Source organism: Oxyura jamaicensis, chromosome 12 (assembly GCF_011077185.1).
Source record: "Oxyura jamaicensis isolate SHBP4307 breed ruddy duck chromosome 12, BPBGC_Ojam_1.0, whole genome shotgun sequence".
NCBI lineage: Eukaryota > Metazoa > Chordata > Aves > Anseriformes > Anatidae > Oxyura > Oxyura jamaicensis.
The window spans coordinates 12,461,668-12,482,379 of NC_048904.1; the positions used below are offsets into that span (position 1 = coordinate 12,461,668).

General features: G+C 68.5%; 3 protein-coding genes across 8 annotated transcripts in view; all 3 read left to right on the plus strand.

Moving 5' to 3' along the window:
- Positions 1-2,646, plus strand: part of MTMR14 (myotubularin related protein 14) — a 29,731-nt gene extending 27,085 nt beyond the window's left edge. For all 3 annotated transcript variants that reach the window (XM_035337673.1, XM_035337674.1, XM_035337675.1), the window contains one exon: positions 2,281-2,646. In XM_035337673.1, coding sequence (XP_035193564.1) covers positions 2,281-2,458 — 178 coding nt within the window. In that variant the 3' untranslated portion in view covers positions 2,459-2,646. The remainder of the gene's footprint in view (positions 1-2,280) is intronic.
- A 112-nt stretch (positions 2,647-2,758) lies between these two features.
- Positions 2,759-9,224, plus strand: CPNE9 (copine family member 9). 3 transcript variants are annotated; one of them, XM_035337676.1, is made up of 22 exons: positions 2,759-3,170; positions 4,411-4,451; positions 4,531-4,577; positions 4,809-4,912; positions 5,139-5,178; positions 5,346-5,348; positions 5,711-5,787; positions 5,974-6,037; positions 6,114-6,217; positions 6,286-6,390; positions 6,802-6,843; positions 6,929-7,004; positions 7,076-7,129; positions 7,206-7,267; positions 7,494-7,540; positions 7,628-7,809; positions 8,002-8,129; positions 8,224-8,326; positions 8,419-8,476; positions 8,579-8,652; positions 8,841-9,004; positions 9,069-9,224. In XM_035337676.1, the coding sequence occupies exons 1-21, from the start codon at positions 3,094-3,096 to the stop codon at positions 8,991-8,993; spliced, it is 1,641 nt and encodes a 546-aa protein (XP_035193567.1). In that variant the 5' UTR covers positions 2,759-3,093; the 3' UTR covers positions 8,994-9,004; positions 9,069-9,224. The 3 variants fall into 3 exon arrangements, with proteins under 3 accessions (XP_035193567.1, XP_035193568.1, XP_035193569.1); XM_035337677.1 differs by lacking the exons at positions 2,759-3,170; positions 4,411-4,451; positions 4,531-4,577; positions 4,809-4,912 and having other exon boundaries at positions 5,868-6,037; XM_035337678.1 differs by lacking the exons at positions 2,759-3,170; positions 4,411-4,451; positions 4,531-4,577; ... (8 more) ...; positions 6,929-7,004; positions 7,076-7,129 and having other exon boundaries at positions 7,216-7,267; positions 7,473-7,540.
- Positions 9,225-9,753: 529 nt separating this feature from the next.
- On the plus strand, positions 9,754-20,703 carry BRPF1 (bromodomain and PHD finger containing 1). Of its 2 annotated transcripts, none has more exons than XM_035337671.1 (13): positions 9,754-10,400; positions 11,400-12,359; positions 13,811-13,967; positions 15,062-15,193; positions 15,533-15,679; positions 16,635-16,947; positions 17,676-17,990; positions 18,814-19,101; positions 19,190-19,337; positions 19,615-19,751; positions 19,845-19,963; positions 20,136-20,290; positions 20,433-20,703. In XM_035337671.1, the coding sequence occupies exons 1-13, from the start codon at positions 9,754-9,756 to the stop codon at positions 20,614-20,616; spliced, it is 3,702 nt and encodes a 1,233-aa protein (XP_035193562.1). In that variant the 3' UTR covers positions 20,617-20,703. The 2 variants fall into 2 exon arrangements, with proteins under 2 accessions (XP_035193562.1, XP_035193563.1); XM_035337672.1 differs by having other exon boundaries at positions 15,533-15,661; positions 20,433-20,616.
- Positions 20,704-20,712: the final 9 nt, after the last annotated feature.

The window sequence follows — 20,712 nt, forward strand, 5'->3', positions numbered from 1 at the left end:
GAAAGCCAGGAGCTGAGCGTTAATTGCCATTAGAGGAGAACCTCGGCGCGTGCCTTCAGGCTGCAAACTCTCAGTCACGAAGCTGAAGTGGCAGATGAGGGCCTGCCGCCAGCTGGCTGGGGCTGCGGGCTGTCCGGAGCAGGGCAGAGCCGCTTCCCCAAGTGGCGGTGAATTTAGAAGACCCGTGAATTGGCTGGGTGGGGAATCGCCGGGATGTCGGGCCCGGCCTGGCTGGGTGGTGATCCTCCCTGCTGCTTTGGGACACGCTGCGCTGCTCCAGCAGCTGGCTGGGGAGTCGGAAGGGACTGAAGAGCACGTGGCCGAGGTAGCGACTGCGTTGCTGTCCCGAGCCTGGCTGTGCTAGGTGGCTGCTGCTCAGCACCGAGAGTCACTGCCACCCTTCTTGGAGCTGGAGCTAACGTCAGCACAGGGAATGTGGTGGAGAAGCCCAGCTTGAAGTTGGGCTCTGCAGCACTGAAGCTGCCCGTGGGCTCTTGTAGCTTGGAGTCTGGCTGCTTGGGCCAGCCAGGTTCAAAAGGAGGGGGACAGCGGTGCCGCTTCTGCCTTGGGCGTGCAGCAGATGCTTCGGGTGCTTTGCCCTGCTCAGCTCCTCGCTGTGGGGTGCTGTGCTCGTGGGCTGGGCACTGCTCAGCTGCAGGCTGTCAGGAGCAGGCTGCTGGTTGGAGGGGAACACAGGGATATCGCATCAGGTCTGACCCAGGGCCTCCTCTCTCTGCTCTGCAGCAGCTCAGTTTGCTTAGGAGCCCACTGCAGTTTTATCCCAGTTTTTTTTTTTTTTTGCCCATCAGGGAGATTTTAGAGATTCAGTTCCACTGGCACCACAGCAGTTTGGGGCGGAGGTACGCTTATCACACCCTGCTTCCTTGTGCTTGTGTGGGGCTTGTCAGGGTTCTCGTGGAGCTGGGGCTCCGGCCGTGTTCTCTGGTTCTGTGCCCGCACCAGGGGCCGTGCAGCAGGGCAGGGCAGCGGGGGCTTGGCCAGGACACACGCCTGGTCTTGCTCTTGGACCTTGGCACTGAGCTGTCGGTGGCTGGCAGCGGCCAGCTGGCCAAACCCACGCCTTCCAGTCTCTCACTCTCTGAAAGAAACTGTCTGAACACAGAGCCTGCCCTGGGCAGAGGTGTGAAAACCAGGAGCTGCAGGACCTGACTCTGCTGCCCGCCCTCGCTTACCTCTCTTACCTCTGCGTCTGCCATTTGAGATCGCTGAACGCGGGGCGCAAGCAAGCCCTGCTTTCCTGCGGCTTATTTTTAATGCTAGCAGGTTGGCGAGCTCTGCCTTCTAATTAGCTTACCAAAAAGCATCTCTTTTTTCTGTGTTTAGAGATGTTGCCTTTCTACTTTGCCCTCTGGCTTCTCCTTATTATCAGGCACTGTAAACACGGGCCGGGCTGCCTGCCGCAGCCCCGCTCGCTGTTTACAGCCCTCCCACCGCATCCTCTCGCTGCCGTTTCCGGACTGAAGCTGCTGGCTGTGGGTGGTTAACGCTCCCGTTCAAATTAGCTGTGCCAATTTATAGCCGGGCCCGGGCGCTGGGGAGATGAAAGAGAATTTCTGATGGGGAGGCTTGCACTGTGCCCTTGGGGCGACCTTTGAGGAACGCCTTCCTCTCCCCGGGGGCCGTGGGCACGGCGCGGAGGCGCAGCGAGGCCGGGTTCAGGCAGCCTCTGAAGGGCTGCCTCGCCTTCCGCTGCTCCCTCGGTGGACGCTTTGCCTTCCTGCCCCTCTCTTGGTGCACCGAGCCAGGTGTGCAGCCCAGCTGGAGAGGAGAGCAGGGCCTGGGCGACACCGTGCCGTCCTCTGCAGGCTGCATCCTGCCTGTGTGCGGTGGTAACACGTCTCAGCTTCCCTCCTGCCCTGGGTTTTGGCACCTTGTCGCTGCCCCGAAGCTCTCCATGCGCCCACAGGCGTGCACAAAGGGGCAGCGAGAGGCTGGGAAGCAAGAGATGAGTGCCAAGTGGGGTGGAAGCAACTGCCCAGACACGGCAGCTGTGGACGCGCTCCATCTGGAAACAGAAAGGCAGGGAGCTGGCACGGGGGGCTGACGTCAGCCTGCGCCCGCTGGGCCAGACAGCGATTTCTGTACAGAGCGGGGTGGTGGTGGAGGAGGAGACCAGGGGAGAGCTGCTGAGCAAGGGGGCAGCAGCACCAGGGGATACCTTTGCTGTGGGATCCAGGGGCAGAGCCCAAGCCCCGGCACCTGGTGCAGCCCTAGGCTTGGGGTGCCCACCGGCGCTGACCTCCCTCTTCTGTCTCCTAGGCTGGTGTCGGCAAGCGACCGCGAGTCCCGGCTGGAAGAAGTGCGTTCCTCCTTCCTGGCCAGCTACAGCCGCACCATCGGCCTCAAGGCCGTGCCCCCCAGCCCCTCGGGGGCCATCGGGGGCCTCCTGGAGCAGTTTGTGCGGGGCGTGGGACTGAGAGGCAGCAGCACGCTCTGAGCGCCCGGCTCCTGGACCGACCGCTGGCTGGAGGAGACCCGGGGTCCCCGGGACGAGCTGGGACCCCCATCCCTGGGGACACGCTGGCCCCCGCACCGAGCTCTGGCTCACGGCCACCCTCGCGTGGGTCTGGGGGAGCAGCGGGGGGGCTCCGGGGCACCTGGTGCAGTAAAGCCATCTCTGCTGCCCCTCTGCCTGTTCGTGTCTGGGCCGCGGGTGGGGGGAGCCGGGCAGAGCCGGGGGCCGCCGGCGGCGGGGGAGCCGGGCGCCGGGAGCGGCTCCGGCGGGGGCGCCGCCGGTTATAAATAGCCCGGCCCACGCTCCGGGAGCGGCGGCACTGAAATAGCACCGAGCCCGCGCCTCCAGACGGGAGCCCCGATGGGACGGGAGCCGGCACCGAGCATCCCCCGAGGCACGACCCGCGGCGGGGGCTCCCCGCGGGGCCGAGCCGCGGAGCCCACCGGCTGTCCCCCCACCTCTCCGCTCGGTGCCGGTGCCCGGGGCCGAGCCCCCCGTTCACCGGGGCGGCGCTGCCGCCGGGGCCGGGGCTGCCGTGCCCGTGCCCGCCCCCGGGCGCGCCCGCCTCGGCGGCGCGGGAGGAGGCGGCGCGGAGCAGCGGCGGCGCCCGCACGGGGATGGCGTCTCCGGGAGCGCTGGAACCGGCGGCCGGCAGCGTGCCCGGCACCAAGGTGGAGCTCACCGTGTCCTGCCGGTGAGCCGGGAGCGGGGCGGCTCGGTGCCGGGGGACGGGTGGGAGCGGCGGTGCCGGGGGGGGATGCGCCGGGAGCCCCGCGTCCTGCGCCCGCTCCCCTTCGGTGCTCCCCAGCTCTGCTACCCGGAGCTGCCCGGGGCTCCGCGCCAGGACCGGGACCGGGAGCCCGCCTGTGCCCTGTCCGGTGCCGGCCGTGCGCGGGGCAGCGGGGCCAGGACCGGCTCGGTGCCCGCAGCCGGGGTGTTTGTTGCTCGGTTCCTCCGGTTGAGCAAGGACCGCGGGGCAAGCGGCGGCTGCGGGTGGCCACGTACAGCCCTGTGCGGGGGTCCTGCCCTCGGCGACCGGCACCGGGAGCACCCCCTGTACTGGGGGACAAGGGAAGGCCTCCGGCCCCATCAATTGCCCTGCCTGGTGTGGCCCCAAAGTCCTCCCTGCCAGCTCCGGACCATGTTTGGGCTGGGGGCTGCTGTGCCCCCTCCCTGCGGATGTCCCTGGGGTCCCCGCTGAGCCCCCTCCCTCCCTGCCAGCCCCGCTGGGCAGCAGGCAGAGGGGCTGTGGGTGCTGGCATCTCCGGCCAGGGGCCAGGGCACAGCCAGGCCCCAGCCCCCCGAGGGCTCAGCTCCATCCAGGGCTGCCGGCAGAGCCCGGCGGGGGCTTCTCTCTGCCCCCCAGCCCTGCTTGCTTGGGCCAGGGCAGCTGGATGCTCATCCAGCCAGGGCGCAGGAAGGATCCCAGCGGAGCCGCTCGCAGCCCCCAGCTCTTCCCGGTGTCAAACCACCACAACGGCAGCGATCACAGTGCTCCGGCTTCTGCTGCAGTGGGGGGCTGTGGGGTGGTGCAGGCTGGCCCCCGCAGGCTGCCCGGCCCCTGCTAAGTGTCTGCTTTCTTCTCACTTCTGCGCTCTCCATTAGCTGCACTCCCGCTACCAGGGTGCGGCGGGTGCTCAGCCGTCGCCGGCAGCACCAGGGAAGGTTTCGTCCTGTAAATGGGTTCCTGTCATGTTCAATCACTGTCAGCGCTGGAGACGCTGCTCCTCACTGCCCCGATGGGATCCCTCCACCCAGCCTCCTGCCCGTGCCCCACGGCTGCCGGGGCTTTTGGCCCCAAAGCACCAGCACTGCCCTCCCGCACGGTGCCATCCCCCAAAAGCCCAGCCCGGGGAGGACACGGGGACCCCAGCGGGTTGGGTGCTGGCACCCAGGGAGCGTGTGGCCGCTCACGCCTGGCTCCGTCCCCCCAGGAACCTGCTGGACATGGACACCTTCTCCAAGTCTGACCCAGGTGGGTGGCAGGGGCGTGCTGCCGGCGGTGCGGGCGCAGCGTGGCACGGCACGGCACGGCTCCGCTCCTCTCTCCGCAGTGGTCGTCCTCTTCGTGCAGGGCGCGGGGAGCAGCGAGTGGAAGGAGGTGAGCGCTGCGTCTCTCACCTTGTTCCCGCTACCCCGTGCCAGGGGTGCTGCAGCCCCCAGCGTGCCCGCTCCGGGCTAATCCCCGGCTCGGTTAAATGGGCCCATATGGCCACCGACTTCCACGCTAATGATCCCTCCTCGCTGCTAATCCCCGCGGGGATTAGAGCTGGGGCAGCTGCCGTGGGGAGGGATGGCGGGCACGGGGCCGCCCTCACCCCTCTCTCCGCAGTTTGGGCGCACCGAGGTGATCGACAACACCCTGAACCCCGACTTCGTCCGCAAGTTTGTCCTTGACTACTACTTCGAGGAGAAGCAAAACCTCCGCTTCGACGTGTGAGTGCCTCCGCGCCCGCGGGGAGAACGGGGCAGGGGTGCTGAGCCCCCGTGGGCAGCCCACGGGACACCGTGAGAAAGCACCGGGGCAGTAAAAACTGTCACAGCGTGGAGGGGCTGAGGGGTTGGAAATGTTGTGTGGGGACAGTGGGGGTCCCCGAGCGCCGGGTGGGGACGTGGGGACGTGTCTGGGTGCCAGCTCACGGCTCCGCTCTGCCACCGGCAGCTACAACGTGGACTCCAAGAGCTGCTCCATCTACAAGCAGGTGAGCGCCGCGGGGCCGGGGGACACGGGGCCGTGCCGTGGGTGCTGCTGTGGGTGGAGGCACCCCAGGGCTGTGCCCCTGAGGGGGCTCCTGGGTGGGACCGGCACCCCTGGCCTCGGGGGGCTCAACCTGCTCTTCATCTCTCCACGCCGCATCGGGACTGGCAGAAGGTAGGTGTCTGCCACGCCGGGACATCAGTTCCTCACGGGGAGCGTGGTGGCCCTGGGGTGCAGGATGGGAGCAGAGCACATGGAGCTGCTCTGGTGGGGGACAGGTGATGGGGCTGGGGCACGCGGAGTGGGCGCATGGGGTGATCCCGTGGGGGCAGGAGGAGTTCGGGGATATGGGGCCAACCTGGGTGTGCAGGATGTCTGCTGGGCTGGGGGTGACTCCTGCGGCACGGGGTGGGTGCGCACTTGGGGTGGCCGTGGGATGGGGTGGCCACAGGTTGGGGATGGTGAGGGTCTGGGGGGGGGTCTGAGGGGCTGCGAGCAGGAGCCCCCAGGTTTAACACCCTCTGCTCGGGGTGCAGGACTTCCTGGGGCAGGCGTTCGTGGCGCTGGGGGAGGTGATCGGGTCCCAGCGGGGCCGCCTGGAGAGAGCCCTCACGTGAGTCGCACCCCGCGGTGGGGTTGGGGGGCCCGCACCGTGCCCCCGGCCACCCGCCCCACCTGGGGACACCCCCACGGCCCCGCTGCGCACGGGGGAAGGCACCAGCACCATGGGGGCGCGCAGAGCACCCCGCGTCCTGCCCCGTCCCGTCCTCACCGTCCCCACGCTGCCCTCTCGTCACAGGGGGGTCCCAGGGAAGCGGTGCGGGACCATCCTGCTGCTGGCCGAGGAGCTGAGCAACTGCAGGGTGAGCGCTGGCACTTTTGGGCGCTGCCGGGGCACGGGGCGAGGAGCCGGCCCGAGGTGACGGTCCTCGTCCCCAGGACATCGTCACGATGCAGCTGTGCGCCAACAAGCTGGACAAGAAGGACTTTTTCGGGAAATCCGACCCCTTCCTCGTCTTCTACCGCAGCAACGAGGACGGCACGTGAGCACGGGGCCGCGGGGCGCCCGGGTCCCCGCGCGGTGCGCCCTGACCCTGCCCTGTCCCCGCAGCTTCACCATCTGCCACAAGACGGAGGTGGTGAAGAACACGCTCAACCCGGTGTGGCAGCCCTTCACCATCCCCGTGCGCGCCCTCTGCAACGGGGACTACGACCGGTGAGGGGCTGGGGACCTGGTGAGGGGCTGGGGACCCGGTGAGGGGACGGGGACAATGCTGTGGGGCAGCCATGGGGCCAGGGCAGGGCACGAGCATCTCCCCGGCAGGTGTAGCCCTGCTAGCAGCAGCAGGCAGCTCCGAATTGGGTCCTTATTGTGGTATTGTTTTTTGTTTTTTTTTTTCCTCTTTTGCAACCCAAATTACATAAAAGCTTCCCCCCCTTCCCCAGAGCCCTGCCATGACCCAAATTTCCCCGCTCCCCTCCCCGCAGAGCCGCGGGCCGGGCACACGGTGCGGCTCTGACGGCGCTGGCACGCCGAGCCCCGGGCACCACGGGCAGGGCGTCCCCACGGTCCCGGAGCCGCGGTGGCCGTGCCGGCGGCTCCCCCTGAGCCCCTCTTTGCTTCCAGCACGGTGAAGATCGACGTGTACGACTGGGACCGGGACGGGAGGTGAGGCCGTGCCCCCAGGGGCAGGGGCGGGCGTCGGGGCGCCCCTCGCCCCGTGCCACACGCGGCCCCCGCGCTCCCCCCGCAGCCACGACTTCATCGGGGAGTTTGCCACCAGCTACCGGGAGCTGTCCCGAGCACAGAGCCAGTTCACGGTGTATGAGGTACGGGGGGTAGGGCCGGGGGGGTCCGGGGGTGCTGGGAGAATCACAGTGGGACCTGCCCCTGCCCACAGGTGCTGAACCCTAGGAAGAAGTGCAAGAAGAAGAAATACGTCAACTCCGGCACCGTGAGTGGGGCTGGGGCACCTTTAGGGCTCCTGCCTGCGGCGGGGGCCTGGCTCTGACCCCCCCGTGTGCCCGCAGGTGACTCTGCTCTCCTTCTCTGTCGAGTCCGAGTTCACCTTCGTTGACTACATCCGAGGCGGGTGAGTGGGGACGGGTGTCCCCGAGGCACCCGGGGCACCGGGACGGGGAGCAGGACCACGGTGACGGTGACGGCACAGCCTGGGGGTGCCGGGACGGCAGCTGCGGGTGTTGGCTGGGCCGTGGGGCCAAGCAATGGGGCTGGGGGCGTGGATGCACCGTGCCACGGGGCTGGCAGCCGGGCCCCCCGCACCGTGGGGCCAGCAGCCTCCCTCGCTCTCCCTGAAGGACGCAGCTCAATTTCACCGTCGCCATCGACTTCACGGCCTCCAACGGTGAGCGCGGCGGCCGGGAGGGGGCTGCCCGGGGGGGGGGGGGGCGGCGGCGGCGGCAGGGCGGTGCCGACGGGCGCTGTGCCGCAGGGATGCCGTCGCAGCCCACCTCGCTGCACTACGCCAGCCCCTACCAGCTCAGCGCCTACGCCCTGGCGCTCAAGGCCGTCGGGGAGATCATCCAGGACTACGACAGCGACAAGCTCTTCCCGGCCTACGGCTTCGGCGCCAAGCTGCCGCCCGACGGCAAGATCTCCCACCAGTTCCCCCTGGTGCGCTCTGGGGCTCGGGGGGAGCCCCAGCACCCCGCCGCAGGGCAGGGCTGCGGGTGAACGCGCGGCTCCCGGGCAGGGGGGCAGCCCCTGGGTCGGGGAAGCAGCCGGCCTGGCTGCGTCCTGCCCCGCAGCCGCGGGAGGGAGCGGGGGAGCTGTGCCCCCGCGCCGAGCGCCCGTCCCGTCCCCCAGAACAACAACGAGGACAACCCCAGCTGCGCCGGCATCGAGGGCGTGCTCGAGTCCTACCTGCAGAGCCTGCGCACCGTGCAGCTCTACGGGCCCACCAACTTCGCCCCCGTCATCAACCAGGTGGCCGGGTGAGCGCCGCGGGGCTGTCCCCGTGCCGTCCCCGCGTGGTGAGGTGCCACGGGGCCGGCTGCTGGAGGGAGCCCGTCCCCCCTGTGCCCGCAGGACGGCCGCCCAGGTGACGGACGGCTCCCAGTACCACGTCCTCCTCATCATCACTGACGGTGTCATCTCCGACATGCTGCAGACCAAGGAGGCCATCGTCACCGTGAGTGCGCCCCGCAGCCGCGCCACCGGGTCCCGGGCACCCCAAAACGCTCGGGGTGCTGCCCCCGCTGCCCCTCCGCCTCCACCCCACAGGCTTCAGCGCTGCCCATGTCCATCATCATCGTGGGAGTGGGGCCAGCTGAGTTCGAGGGTGAGCGGCGCTCGGGGCACGGGGGCGTCCCGGAGGAAGGGACGGGGCTGGGGGACACGGGCGCTGCCCGCACGCGGGGCGCTGAGCGGCGCTGCCCCCCAGCCATGGAGGAGCTGGACGGCGACGAGGTGCGGGTGTCCTCGCGGGGACGCTACGCCGAGAGGGACATCGTGCAGGTAACGGGACCGTGAGGGAGACGGGCACACGGTGGTGCCACGGCGTCAGGCACACGCCGGCCTCGTGCCCTTGAGCAGCTTCCTGCAGGCACGGCCGGCGGCACGGGGTGGCCGTGGGGCTGCGCCCTGTGCCGTGGGGCAGGGCTCGAGGGCCGTTTCCCGGCCGTGCCCGCCGCCTCCTCCCGCAGTTCGTGCCGTTCCGGGACTACGTGGACGACTCGGGCAACCAGGTGCTGAGCATGGCGCGCCTGGCCAAGGACGTGCTGGCCGAGATCCCCGAGCAGCTCCTGTCCTACATGAAGACCCGCGACATCAAGCCGCGCCGCGCCGACCCGCAGTAGCCCCGCACCGGGGCTGGCACCGGGGCACCGGCCTCGCCCCCTCCGTCGCGGCGTGGGGAGCCCACGGGGGAGCCCGGGGCCGGTGGGCAGCGGGGAGGCCCCGCTGTGGGGCTGCCGGTGCGGGGCCGCCCGGCTCCGCCGGGTCCCCGCAGCCCTCGGTGGGGGGGTCCCGGGATGCGGGGCCGGGGCTGTACCGGCGGTACCGGCTGTAAATAAAGCGCTGCAACCGGACTGCGCCGTGCTCGGCTGCGGCAACGCGGCGGGACTCGGGGAGGGCCCCGGGGGGGGGGGGGGTCCCAGTCCCGGTCCTAGTCCCGGTGCCGGTGGGTCCTAGCCCCGCGGGTCCCGCCCCGTCCCGTCCCGGTGGGTCCCGGTGCCGGTGGGTCCCGGTGTCAGACCCGTCCCTTCCCGTCCCGTCTCATCCCATCCCAATGCCGGTGGGTCCCGTCCCGCTGCCGGTGGGTCCCGGTGCAGCCCGGGGGTCCCGTCCCGTCCCGGTGGGTCCCGGTGCCGGTGGGTCCCGGTGTCAGACCCGTCCCGTCTCATCCCATCCCAAAGCCGGTCCCGTCCCGGTGGTCCCGTCCCGGCGGTCCCGTCCCGGCGGTTCCGGTCCCGCCCGGTGCCCGCCTCGCGCTCCGTGCCCCCCCCCCCCCGCCCCCGCCCCGGGGGGGGGGGGCCCCCGCCGCGGGGGGGGGGGGGGGGAGGGGGGGGAAGGAGGAGGAGGACGGGCGGCGACGGCGAGAGAGCCCCGGGGGCCGCCATGGGCGTGGACTTCGACGTGAAGACGTTCTGCCACAACCTGCGGGCCACCAAGCCGCCCTACGAGTGCCCGGTGGGCTCGTGCCGCAAGATCTACAAGAGCTACAGCGGCATCGAGTACCACCTCTACCACTATGACCACGACCACCCGCCGCCGCCGCCGCCGCCTCACGCCCCGCCGCGCAAGCACAAGAAGAAGGGGCGGCAGGCCCGGGCCTCCAACAAGCGCTCCCCCAGCCCCTCGGAGCCGTCGCAGTCCCCGGGCCGCGAGGTGATGACCTACGCCCAAGCGCAGCGCATGGTGGAGGTGGACCTGCACGGCCGCGTGCACCGCATCAGCATCTTCGACAACCTGGACGTGGTGTCCGAGGACGACGAGGCTCCCGACGAGGCGCCCGAGAACGGGAGCAACAAGGAGAACGCCGAGGGACAGGCCGGGGCCGCCGCCGCCGCCGCCGCCTCCGCCGCCGCGCCCAAGGCGGGCAAGCACAAGAACAAGGAGAAGCGCAAGGACGCCAACCACCACCACCACCACCACCACCACCACAACGCCTCGGCCGGCGCCGCCCCCAAGCTGCCCGAGGTGGTGTACCGGGAGCTGGAGCAGGACACCCCCGACGCCCCGCCGCGACCCACCTCCTACTACAGGTACAGGAAGGGGGCGAGGAGACGGGTCTGGGCACCCGGGAAGGTTGCGCTGCTCCCTGGGGAGCGGGTTGCAAGTGGAACCGTGTCCACGCGTATCCCTGGGGTCCCGCCGGAGCTGGTCACCTGCAGCTCTGGACTCACAGCCCCGCGTCTCTGCTTCTGGGGGTCCTGCTGCTTGCAGAGCTTTCGGCCACTTCCTAGCCACTTGCCACCGGTCTGGCTGCGGCACGTTTTCCTTGCTGTACGACTCTGCGAAGGAAAGCATCCTTCCGCCTTCTTCGGAGGCCCCCCAGCACCGAGGTCTCGCTCTAAGATGTGCGTTTGCAGGCTTAACGTAACCTCGTTGCCCCGTGGGTTTTGGTAGCTCTGTGCCCTGTGCGGGTAGGTAACGGTGACCCAGAACAAGCGCAGAGCTGATGCTGAGCGCCAACCTGACGCTCCCGCGGCCGCCTCTGCCCTCGCAGCCACCACGCTGCCTGAGAACCTGGTGCCGCAGAGCAGTAACGGCGCTGCGGGGGTGAGAAGGGAGCGAGCTCCCCGCAAGGCGCCCGCGGTGCTGGTTGGCGGGATGCTGCGTGCCGCCTGCTGGAGGAAAACGGGGGCTCCCAGCTCCTTTCCCTACAAATCCTCCCCTCGCCCGCAGCTGGCAGCGGGCGGGTGGCCAGATGGAGGGGAACGCTGCGCCTTCCGGGCCTGTTTGCCAGCAGAGCTGGGGCTGCTGCGTCTTGGGAGCCAGGTCGGTGTCCCCAGAGCACCTGGTGCCTGCTTGGTGGCTCCCGCCTTGCGCTGATGAGCCTCCGAGGCCCGCGACTCGTTATCCGGTCTGAACGCCAGCTGCCTTGTGCCAGGGGCGCTGTGGGTGCCGCGCTGCTCGGTGGTTGCACCACCTCCTGCTTCTGCACGCCCCTGGTGTGTTTTTCCTGGCGCAGGGCTTGGCTGGAACGCGTTAATGCTCCCTCGCCGGCCGTGCCCTCACCCTCTCGTGCTGTCCCCCTCCAGGTACATCGAGAAGTCGGCGGAGGAGCTGGACGAGGAGGTGGAGTACGACATGGACGAGGAAGACTACATCTGGCTGGACATCATGAACGAGCGGCGGAAGACGGAAGGCGTCAGCCCCATCCCCCAGGAGATCTTCGAGTACCTGATGGACAGGCTGGAGAAGGAGTCTTACTTCGAGAGCCACAACAAGGGCGACCCCAACGCCCTGGTGGACGAGGACGCCGTGTGCTGCATCTGCAACGACGGCGAGTGCCAGAACAGCAACGTCATCCTCTTCTGCGACATGTGCAACCTGGCCGTGCACCAGGAGTGCTACGGGGTGCCCTACATCCCCGAGGGACAGTGGCTGTGCAGGAGGTGCCTGCAGTCGCCCTCGCGAGCCGTGGACTGCGCCCTGTGCCCCAACAAGGGCGGCGCCTTCAAGCAGACGGACGACGGGCGCTGGGCGCACGTGGTGTGCGCCCTCTGGATCCCCGAGGTGTGCTTCGCCAACACGGTCTTCCTGGAGCCCATAGACAGCATCGAGCACATCCCGCCCGCGCGCTGGAAGCTGACCTGCTACATCTGCAAGCAGCGCGGCTCCGGGGCTTGCATCCAGTGTCACAAGGCCAACTGCTACACCGCTTTCCACGTCACCTGCGCCCAGCAGGCCGGGCTCTACATGAAGATGGAGCCCGTCCGCGAGACGGGAGCCAACGGGACCTCCTTCAGCGTGCGCAAAACCGCCTACTGCGACATCCACACGCCCCCGGGCTCCGTGCGCAGGCTCCCCGCGCTGTCCCACAGCGAAGGGGAGGAGGAGGACGAGGAGGAAGAGGAGGAGGGCAAGGGCTGGAGCTCCGAGAAGGTGAAAAAGGCGAAGGCCAAGTCTAGGATCAAAATGAAGAAGGCGCGCAAGATCCTGGCGGAGAAGCGAGCGGCGGCACCCGTGGTTTCTGTCCCCTGCATCCCCCCCCACAGGTACCACCCGCTGCCCTCCCCGCGCCGCGGGGCAGCTTCTCCCTCTCTCGGTGTCTCCGTCCCGCTCAGCACGTGGGCGCCGCTGTTTTCACACCGCTGCTTTTCACCTCCTTCCCCGGGGCTGCTCGTGGCTTCCTCCAGCGGAGAGGCGCTGAGGTGCGCGGCCCCGCGGAGGAGGGCAGGAAACAGACACCGCTGGTTTAACGTCAGCGCCAGAGCGCAGCCGTCAGGGTGCGGGGCCGCCCCCCAGCAGGAGCTCAGCACCCTCCAGGCCTTTGTGGGGCTCCCGTGGGGCAGGAGGGCAGTGGGCAGGCGCCGCGGTTTCGCTCGGCAGGCAGAGGGCTGGCAACATGCACGGGCAGCTCGCTGCTGCAGGGCCGATGGCTTCGTGCCACCGCCTGCTCATGTGCTAACCGTACGGTGGCCTCGCTCGCCCGGGGTTTGCTCTCTAAGCAGCGCCTCTCTTCTCGGGTGTGGATGCTCTGGCAGGCTGGCTGGAGGCTCTGGCTGCTGCCGGCGTGCTCGCAGCGAGCCCACGCTGAGATGGAAGCTGTGAACCTCACCCCAGGCCTTCCTGTTGGGATTAATTATTCTTCCAGGGCCGCTGCCAGAATGCCAAACGCCTTCCTGCCCGAGCCGAGCGTGGCCAGCGATGGCAAACGGGGCTGCTCTCACTGCTCTCGGCCGAGGCCGATGCAGGTGGGGTCACCCCACGGGAAGAGCTGGCCCTGCGGGACGTGGACACCCCGTGGGACGAGGGTCCTTACCCCCGCCCCCAGCAGCAGGGATCTTCCCAGCGCCGCTGGAAGGGGCTGCCCCAGCCACTTCGGTCTCTCTGCCATTGTAGAGCAGGAAAACCCCTTTTGTTCAGCCTGGGCTGTTTGGGGTAGCCCTTCATTATCTCCAACAGCAAGCTCTGTTCTGCTGGAGCCTGCCCTCCCCTCCTGGGGCCTGTTCACACCGCAGGCTCCTCAGGGCTCCGCCGCTTGTCTGGTGCCGGCTGAATAGGGCCTTTGTCATCCTGGGTGGCCTCTCGGTGCCGGCATAATGAGCCGGGTGAATCACGGCTGGGGGACGGCTGGGGGACGGCCGGGTGGGGGCCGGGTGGGGGCCGCGGGGAGCTGCCAAAGGCCCAGCTGCTGACGGCCCCGTCCCGCAGCCCAGCCTGGCGCGGCCGGCCCCGTGCTCACGCCTCAGAGGTGCGGGGGGGAGGAAGGAAAAGTGCATGTAGGAGAGGGGAGGCTGGATGCCTTCTGCTGTCCTCCGCGGCCGCCTCGGGGGTGCTGCTGCCCCGCACGCCGTGGGCACGCAGGGATTCCTGCCCTGTACAAGGGCGCCCTCGGTCCGAGGAGCTCGCGGGTGGCCTCGCTGCTGCGTTTCCTCGTTTGAGGCTTCTGCAGCAGCCAGATTTGCCTTGCTGATGGGCTCTGTGGTTTGCGTCCCTTCCTCAGGCTCAGTAAGATTACCAACCGTTTAACCATCCAGAGGAAGAGCCAGTTCATGCAGAGGCTGCACAGCTACTGGACTCTGAAGAGGCAGTCCCGCAACGGCGTCCCCCTGCTGCGCCGCCTGCAGACGCACCTGCAGTCACAGAGGAACTGCGATCAGGTGAGGGCTGCGTTCCGGGGCGCCGAGGGGCATCCGCGTCTGCTTCCTGCGCCCGCGGAGACGCGGGCTCCAAGCCTCTGCCGCATGCGGTGCCTGCGGGCTCGGGAGGGGGCTAGAGGCGGGGGCTCCACCTCCCGGATGAGGAACGGGCAGCCCCAGCCGCCTGCCCTCGCCGCTTCGCCTTCCCCTCCGCTCTCGGCGCTCAGAGATTTGCCGGGCGGAGACGCCTTTGGCAGGCTGCCACGGGAAGGGAAGCCTGCCCCGCCGTGCACGGGAGTCAGTTAGCTCACTTCTCCCGCCCGCGTGCGGCCGGCAGCCGGGACAAACGTGGCAGAAGCGGCTCCAACCCGAGGCCGCCGTGTCAGTGGGCACTGAGAGGGAAGGCCGCTGAGCTCCAGGCACGGTCTGGACAAAACCAGGGCCTCACAGTTCCTGAAGCCACTGCGGGAGGGCTCCCTGTGGGTGCTGCTTCCAGCGTGCTGTCTGCCTCAGCCGTTTGTGCTTCGCAGATGTGAAGCCTCTCGTGCCAGAGGACGATTTTTCTTCTGGCTCCCCAGCTGAGTCTTCCTGAGCCCTTTGATGGCCGTGATCAGGCGGAGGTTTCTCCTGCCTTTGCCCCCTCTTTTTTTTTTTTATTTGCTGGAGAAGGGTTGAAACAGCTTCTGCTCATCTTCGCCTACAGCAGCGGAATAAAAGTGAGCATTTGGTGATGCCCCAGCAGCGAAGGTGACCAGAGCTGTGTTCCCGTTGTGCCCCGGTGCCCTTTGCCGGAGCCGTGAGCAGCTGCCCAGACCCTGGCGGTGTCGGTCTGTGGTCCGGGGCAGCTGCCTGCACTTGGTTCTGTTAGGCAGGGCATTTCCAGAGGTTCACGTGTCCATCTTCTGGTGTCCTAACAGCCCTTAGGACGGTGAGCAGGGAGCAGGTACTGAGCTGTGGCCAGCAGCTGGACCGTTGCAGTGAGCCACCCACAGGACCAGAGAAGCGGGAGCCTTACTGACACAGCCAGGCGTGCCGGCTCCCTGCGCCGGGGCACTCGGGGAGGTGGAGGTGGGAACGCCTTTCCCGTGGGCTCACGGTGTCCGATGTTCCCACAGAGAGACACTGAGGATAAGAACTGGGCCCTGAAGGAGCAGCTGAAGTCGTGGCAGCGCCTCCGCCATGACCTCGAGCGCGCGCGCCTGCTGGTGGAGCTGATTCGCAAGCGGGAGAAGCTCAAGAGAGAGACGGTAACGGTCGCCCGCCCTCCTCGGGGCGCTGCCGGGGGCGGGCGCGAGCACGGGGTCCCTGGGGCGCGGGTCGGGTGCCCTCTGCCAGCCGCGGGGTCCCCTCGGGTGCGCTGTGCCCTGCCCCGGCAGCTCTGCACGACGGCGGCTGCTGTGCAAGGCTGGCGTGGGGAGCGCGGGGGCTGGGGCCGGCGTCGCACCTCTGCGGTCTGGAGATGGAGAGGAGGTGCAGGCGGTGCCCCGGGGGGTCCTGCCCGAGGAGGGCGGCCTCGTGCAGCAGCGGGGAGAGGTGGCACCGTCCCCGCGAGGGGCGCTCAGTGGTGCCCCGTCGCTCTGTTTCAGATCAAAGTGCAGCAGGTGGCGCTGGAAATGCAGCTCACGCCCTTCCTCATCCTCCTCCGCAAGACGCTCGAGCAGCTGCAGGAGAAAGACACGGGCAACATCTTCAGCGAGCCGGTCCCTCTGTCTGAGGTAACAGAAATCTACGAAGTAAGAACCCCCTCCCCCAGATTTCTACTTCACTCAAACTTGTCCCTTGCTCGTGCCCCGGGCTGCCCACGGGGGGCTGTGCTCCGGAGGTGCCCCTGGGCAGCCTGCTGCTGCTTTGCCCGTCCCGGCACCGCTCCCCCGAGGGGGGACGTGTGTGGCACTGCCCCCCTGGGTCAGCCACATGCCCGGCAGCTGGGCTGGCAGCCGCTGCTGGCCGGGAGCGCAGCGCTCAGCTCCTCCGCTCGTGTCGCTGGTGCCTCCCCCGTGTCAGCGACGCGCCAGGGGGCTCGTGCCAGGGAAAGGCAGGGCCAGAGCTCGGGCCCCGGGCAGGCGGCGTGCTCTTACCTGGCCTCTTGTGAAAGCCTTTGCTGGGGGACAGTGAGCACGGCGCAGAAATGGGTTTGACCCCCGGATTGTCACCGCTGGGGGCAAGGGGAGTGATTTCTGAGCGCGTCATCGATGCGTCCCCGCCTGGGGAGGCGGGAGGGGGGTGCTGGTGCTGCGCAGCTCTGGCAGCAGCTCGGCACGGGGGTGTCCGCGCCGCGTGCTCCCACCCGCAGCCATCGCTGCCACCCGGGCCGTTCTGCTCCACGTGTGCACACCCACCCTCACCCCCGGGGGCTGCACTTGGGGCTCCTCCCCGTGGGAACGCCTCGTGGCGTTCTGCGTTCCCACAGCCCGCTGCCCGGCGAGGAGGGGATGCTGCCCTGGGCGCTGGAGCCTTAAAAACGCTTCCACGTGCCCGCCTGCCCTAAGGGCTGAGCGCAGCACCCGGACCGCGAGCCCGGGAGGTTTTGCTGCCCCTCCAGCTGTGCAGGCAGGCGGCGTTCCCAGGTGTGTGTTGGGGCAGGGCACCAGAGCACGATACCTGATGCCTCTAACGACTGTTTTCTTGGAGCAGGAGTTGCTGGCAGGGGGCGGCGGGCTCTAACCCCGGGGCCGTTTTCTCCTGCAGGTCCCGGACTACCTGGACCACATCAAGAAGCCGATGGATTTTCAGACAATGAAACAAAACCTGGAGGCCTATCGCTACCTGAACTTTGACGACTTCGAGGAGGATTTCAACCTGATCATCAACAACTGTTTGAAATACAACGCCAAAGACACGATCTTCTACCGGGCAGCCATCCGGCTGCGGGAGCAGGGGGGCGCGGTGCTGCGGCAGGCTCGCCGGCAGGCGGAGAAGATGGGCATTGACTTTGAGACAGGCATGCACTTCCCTCACTGCGTGGCTGTGGAGGAGCCTCAGGTGCAGGATGTCGACGACGGTGGGTACCCAGCCCCCGTCCTGGGGTACAGGCGCTGCTCGGAGCTCAGCCCACAGCAGTCGGGCACCGGGGGGCTGTTCTTGCTGCCTCTCCCAGGCCTGTCCCTCGGTTCCTCTTCCTGCTCTTGGCTGGAAGCAGCCCCCCAGTGAGCTGCTGAGGCTCCTGCTGGGTGCATCCTGGGGGACTGAACCCCTCTGGTCGGTGTGTGTGCTCCTGCCTGCTCTCCCTGGGCTTTGCTGGCTGACACGGCGAGCTCCTGCCGGCTCCGTGGCTGTAATTTAGCTCGTTGCGGCTGGGCAGAGGGGAACACCACCAGAAAAACTCGCCTGAGAAGGGCCCTTTTAGGGTCCTCTTCTCCCTGGGTGTGGAGCAGGGGCTCAGGCAGTCGGACTTCCCTACTCTTTAATGCTTCAGGGTCACTTTGGCTCTGCTGTTTCTGCTGCACGCCGTTACAATCCCGTTGTTTTTCGGCTGTGCCCTTGCCCTGGCTGATGAGAACCCTGGGGTTCCCCGTGCTGCTGATCAGCCTGCACCCCCACCTTCCCCAGCTGGTTTGCTTCCCCCAGGGCTCCTTCTGTGGGTCTCGGAGGGTAACCTTCTGTGCTCACAGGTGTTTGTGCCGTGTATGCTATTTCCCTCCTGAGGGGAAGCCCCGTGCCCTTCCACGTAAAGGGTCTCCAAAGAGCTCCCGATCCCTTTCATCCATCTGCTCCTCTTTGTGCCCCCAGACGACGTGCGGCTGCTGCTCTCGGAGAACCAGAAGCACCTGCCCCTGGAGGAGCAGCTGAAGATCTTGCTGGAGCGGCTGGATGAGGTCAACGCGGGCAAGCAGAGCATAGGACGGTCCCGCCGGGCCAAGATGATCAAGAAGGAGATCACGGTCCTGCGGAGAAAGCTCGCTCACCCCCGGGACCTGGGCCGGGACGGGCTGGAGAGGCACAGCTCCTCTGCCAGGGGCGTCCTGCAGTCGCACAACCCCTGCGAGAAGGACCTGCAGACGGACAGCGCTGCCGAGGAGAGCAGCAGCCAGGAGACTGGCAAAGGTACCGCTCCCTCCAACCTGCCGCTGCTTCCTCCTTAGAAGCAGGGCAAGTCGCCTCTCGGGAGGATTCCCTTTTATCCCACTCCCCGGGGGAGTCCCGTGTCTCCCGCAGGGCATCCCATGGGGGTGGCGGCCCCAAATCCCTGCGGTGTGCAGCATCTGCACCTCCCCGGGCTCCCCGCTGGGGGATCCGAGGACGATGGGGCCCTGCTGGGGGTTTTGTCGTCAGCCCTGCCCGCAGGGGTGTGCGCGGCGCTCAGCGCTCCTCTGGGGGCCTCCTGTGTGCCTGAGGGACTGGCAGTCACTGCGCCTTGTGGCACGGGGTGCCCCGCTGTGAGGTGCGAGATGGGTTCCTCCTGAGGCCAGGCCCTGCCGCATCCGCCTCGCCGCTGGCGGCCGAGCCCCAGACGCCCTGCCAGGGCCCTGCCAGGGAGGGCACAGCAAAGGCACCGCCCCGCAGGGTCCCCAGGCAGAGCTGGGAGGTGTCACCGGGCGTTTGTCACCGTGGCATCCTGCTCCCCGAGGCGCTGGGAAAAGCAGCTTCTTGTGCAAGCAGCGCGCAGAGCCGGTACTGCCAGGCTGCAGCGGAGCCTCGCTGCCCGTGACGAATGAGGGCATCCCTGTGCCTGGTGTTCGGTGGGGGCCCCGCTTGGGTTCCACTCCCAGCAGGCTGGTTTGGCCCTCAGGGCAGGCACGGTGAAGCTCGGGATTGGAGATCCCGAGAGACAGTTCCTGAGCCACGCGTCTTGTCCTTCCTGCCGCTGCCACGTGTCCCCTGGCAGGCCCCAGGGGCTGCGGCTGATGCCTTGTCCTCCCCCCTGCAGGTCTGGGCCCCAATTCTTCCTCCACCCCGGCACACGAAGTGGGCAGGAGGACCTCAGTGCTCTTTTCCAAGAAGAACCCTAAAACCGCAGGACCCCCAAAACGTCCGGGACGTCCCCCAAAGAACCGAGACAGCCAGATCGCTCCCGGCCACGGCAACAGCCCCATCGGCCCCCCGCAGCTCCCCATGATGGGCTCCTCCCAGCGGCAGAGGAAGCGAGGGCGAAGCCCCCGCCCCAGCTCCAGCTCCGACAGCGACAGCGACAAATCCACGGAGGACGCTCCCATGGGTGAGCGCGGCAGCCGCGGCCCCGGGGGGAGGGTGTCCCAGGGGGCTGTGCCCCTCGTAACGCCCCCCTGGTCCGTTCCTTTTCGCAGACCTGCCCGCCAACGGCTTCAGCAGCGGGAACCAGCCGGTGAAGAAGAGCTTCCTGGTGTACCGCAACGACTGCAACCTCCCTCGGAGCAGCTCCGACTCCGAGTCCAGCAGCAGCAGCAGCAGCAGCGCTGCCTCGGACCGCACCAGGTACCTCCCCCTGCTGCCCCCGGGAGCCGCGGGGGCGGCCGAGCCGTGTGGCAAGGCTGTGAGCCCACCTGCCCCTTTCCCCGGGGTCAGTGCCCGTGATCGCAGCCTCTGCTCCCAGGTGCAGGGGGCCGGGGGCCCAGCCTGGGCAGGATGATGCCTGGCTGCCTGCTGGAGCTCTGATGAGCGCCTGGGGCTGGCGAGTGGAACTTTGTGAGCCCCCCGGCGTGGCCCTCTGGAAGCGTGACCGCTGCTAACAGCCCTGCTCCGTCTCTCTCAGCACAACGCCCTCAAAGCAGGGCCGGGGGAAGCCCTCCTTCTCCCGCGTCAACTTCCCCGAGGACAGCAGCGAGGACACGTCGGGGACAGAGAACGAATCCTACTCGGTGGGCGCCGGGCGAGGCGTGGGGCACAGCAGTAAGTACCGGGAGCTTCCAGCCCCGCGCCTGGTGCATGGCACCACGCGGAGGGGACGCAGCTGAGGCCCCTCTCCCCCTTCTCTTGGCGCAGTGGTGCGGAAGGGCATCGGCCGCGGCGCGGGGTGGCTCTCCGAGGACGAGGACTCTTCCCTGGACGCTCTGGATCTGGTGTGGGCCAAGTGCCGGGGGTACCCGTCCTACCCGGCGCTGGTGAGTGGGGGCTGCCTGCGCCTCCCTAAATCCTGTCCTGGCACCGAGACGGGTCTGGGGGCAGGCAGTGGGGCGGGTTGGAGGTGGGATTACAACTTCCCCGAGGAACGGGGCTGGCAGGGGTCACGGCTTCCCCTCAGAGCTCTGTCTCTGCCCCCCCCACCCCCCGCAGATCATCGACCCCAAGATGCCGCGGGAGGGCATGTTCCACCACGGCGTCCCCATCCCCGTGCCCCCCCTGGAGGTGCTGAAGCTGGGCGAGCAGATGACTCAGGAAGCGCGGGAGCACCTCTACCTCGTCCTCTTCTTCGACAACAAGCGCACTTGGTGAGGCCCGGGCTGGGGGCGCGGGGTTGCGGGGTGCCGGTAAGGACCGGGGGGGCGGGGGGGGCGGTGAAATACAGCGGTGGGGGGGCGGCACGCAGCCGCCCGTAACCCTCAAACGGAGGCGTCCGCCGGCTCCCCGCAGGCAGTGGCTGCCCCGCACGAAGCTGGTGCCCCTGGGCGTGAACCAGGACCTGGACAAGGAGAAGATGCTGGAGGGCCGCAAGTCCAACATCCGCAAGTCGGTGCAGATCGCCTACCACCGCGCCATGCAGCACCGCAACAAGGTGCAGGGCGAGCAGAGCAGCGACTCCAGCGACAGCGACTGACCGCCGCCCTCCCGCCGCACCGGGCCCGCCGCAGCTGGACTGCGCCGCACCGGGGAAGGATGGGGGGAGGAGGGGGGGGGGAAGGGGGGGGGGTTG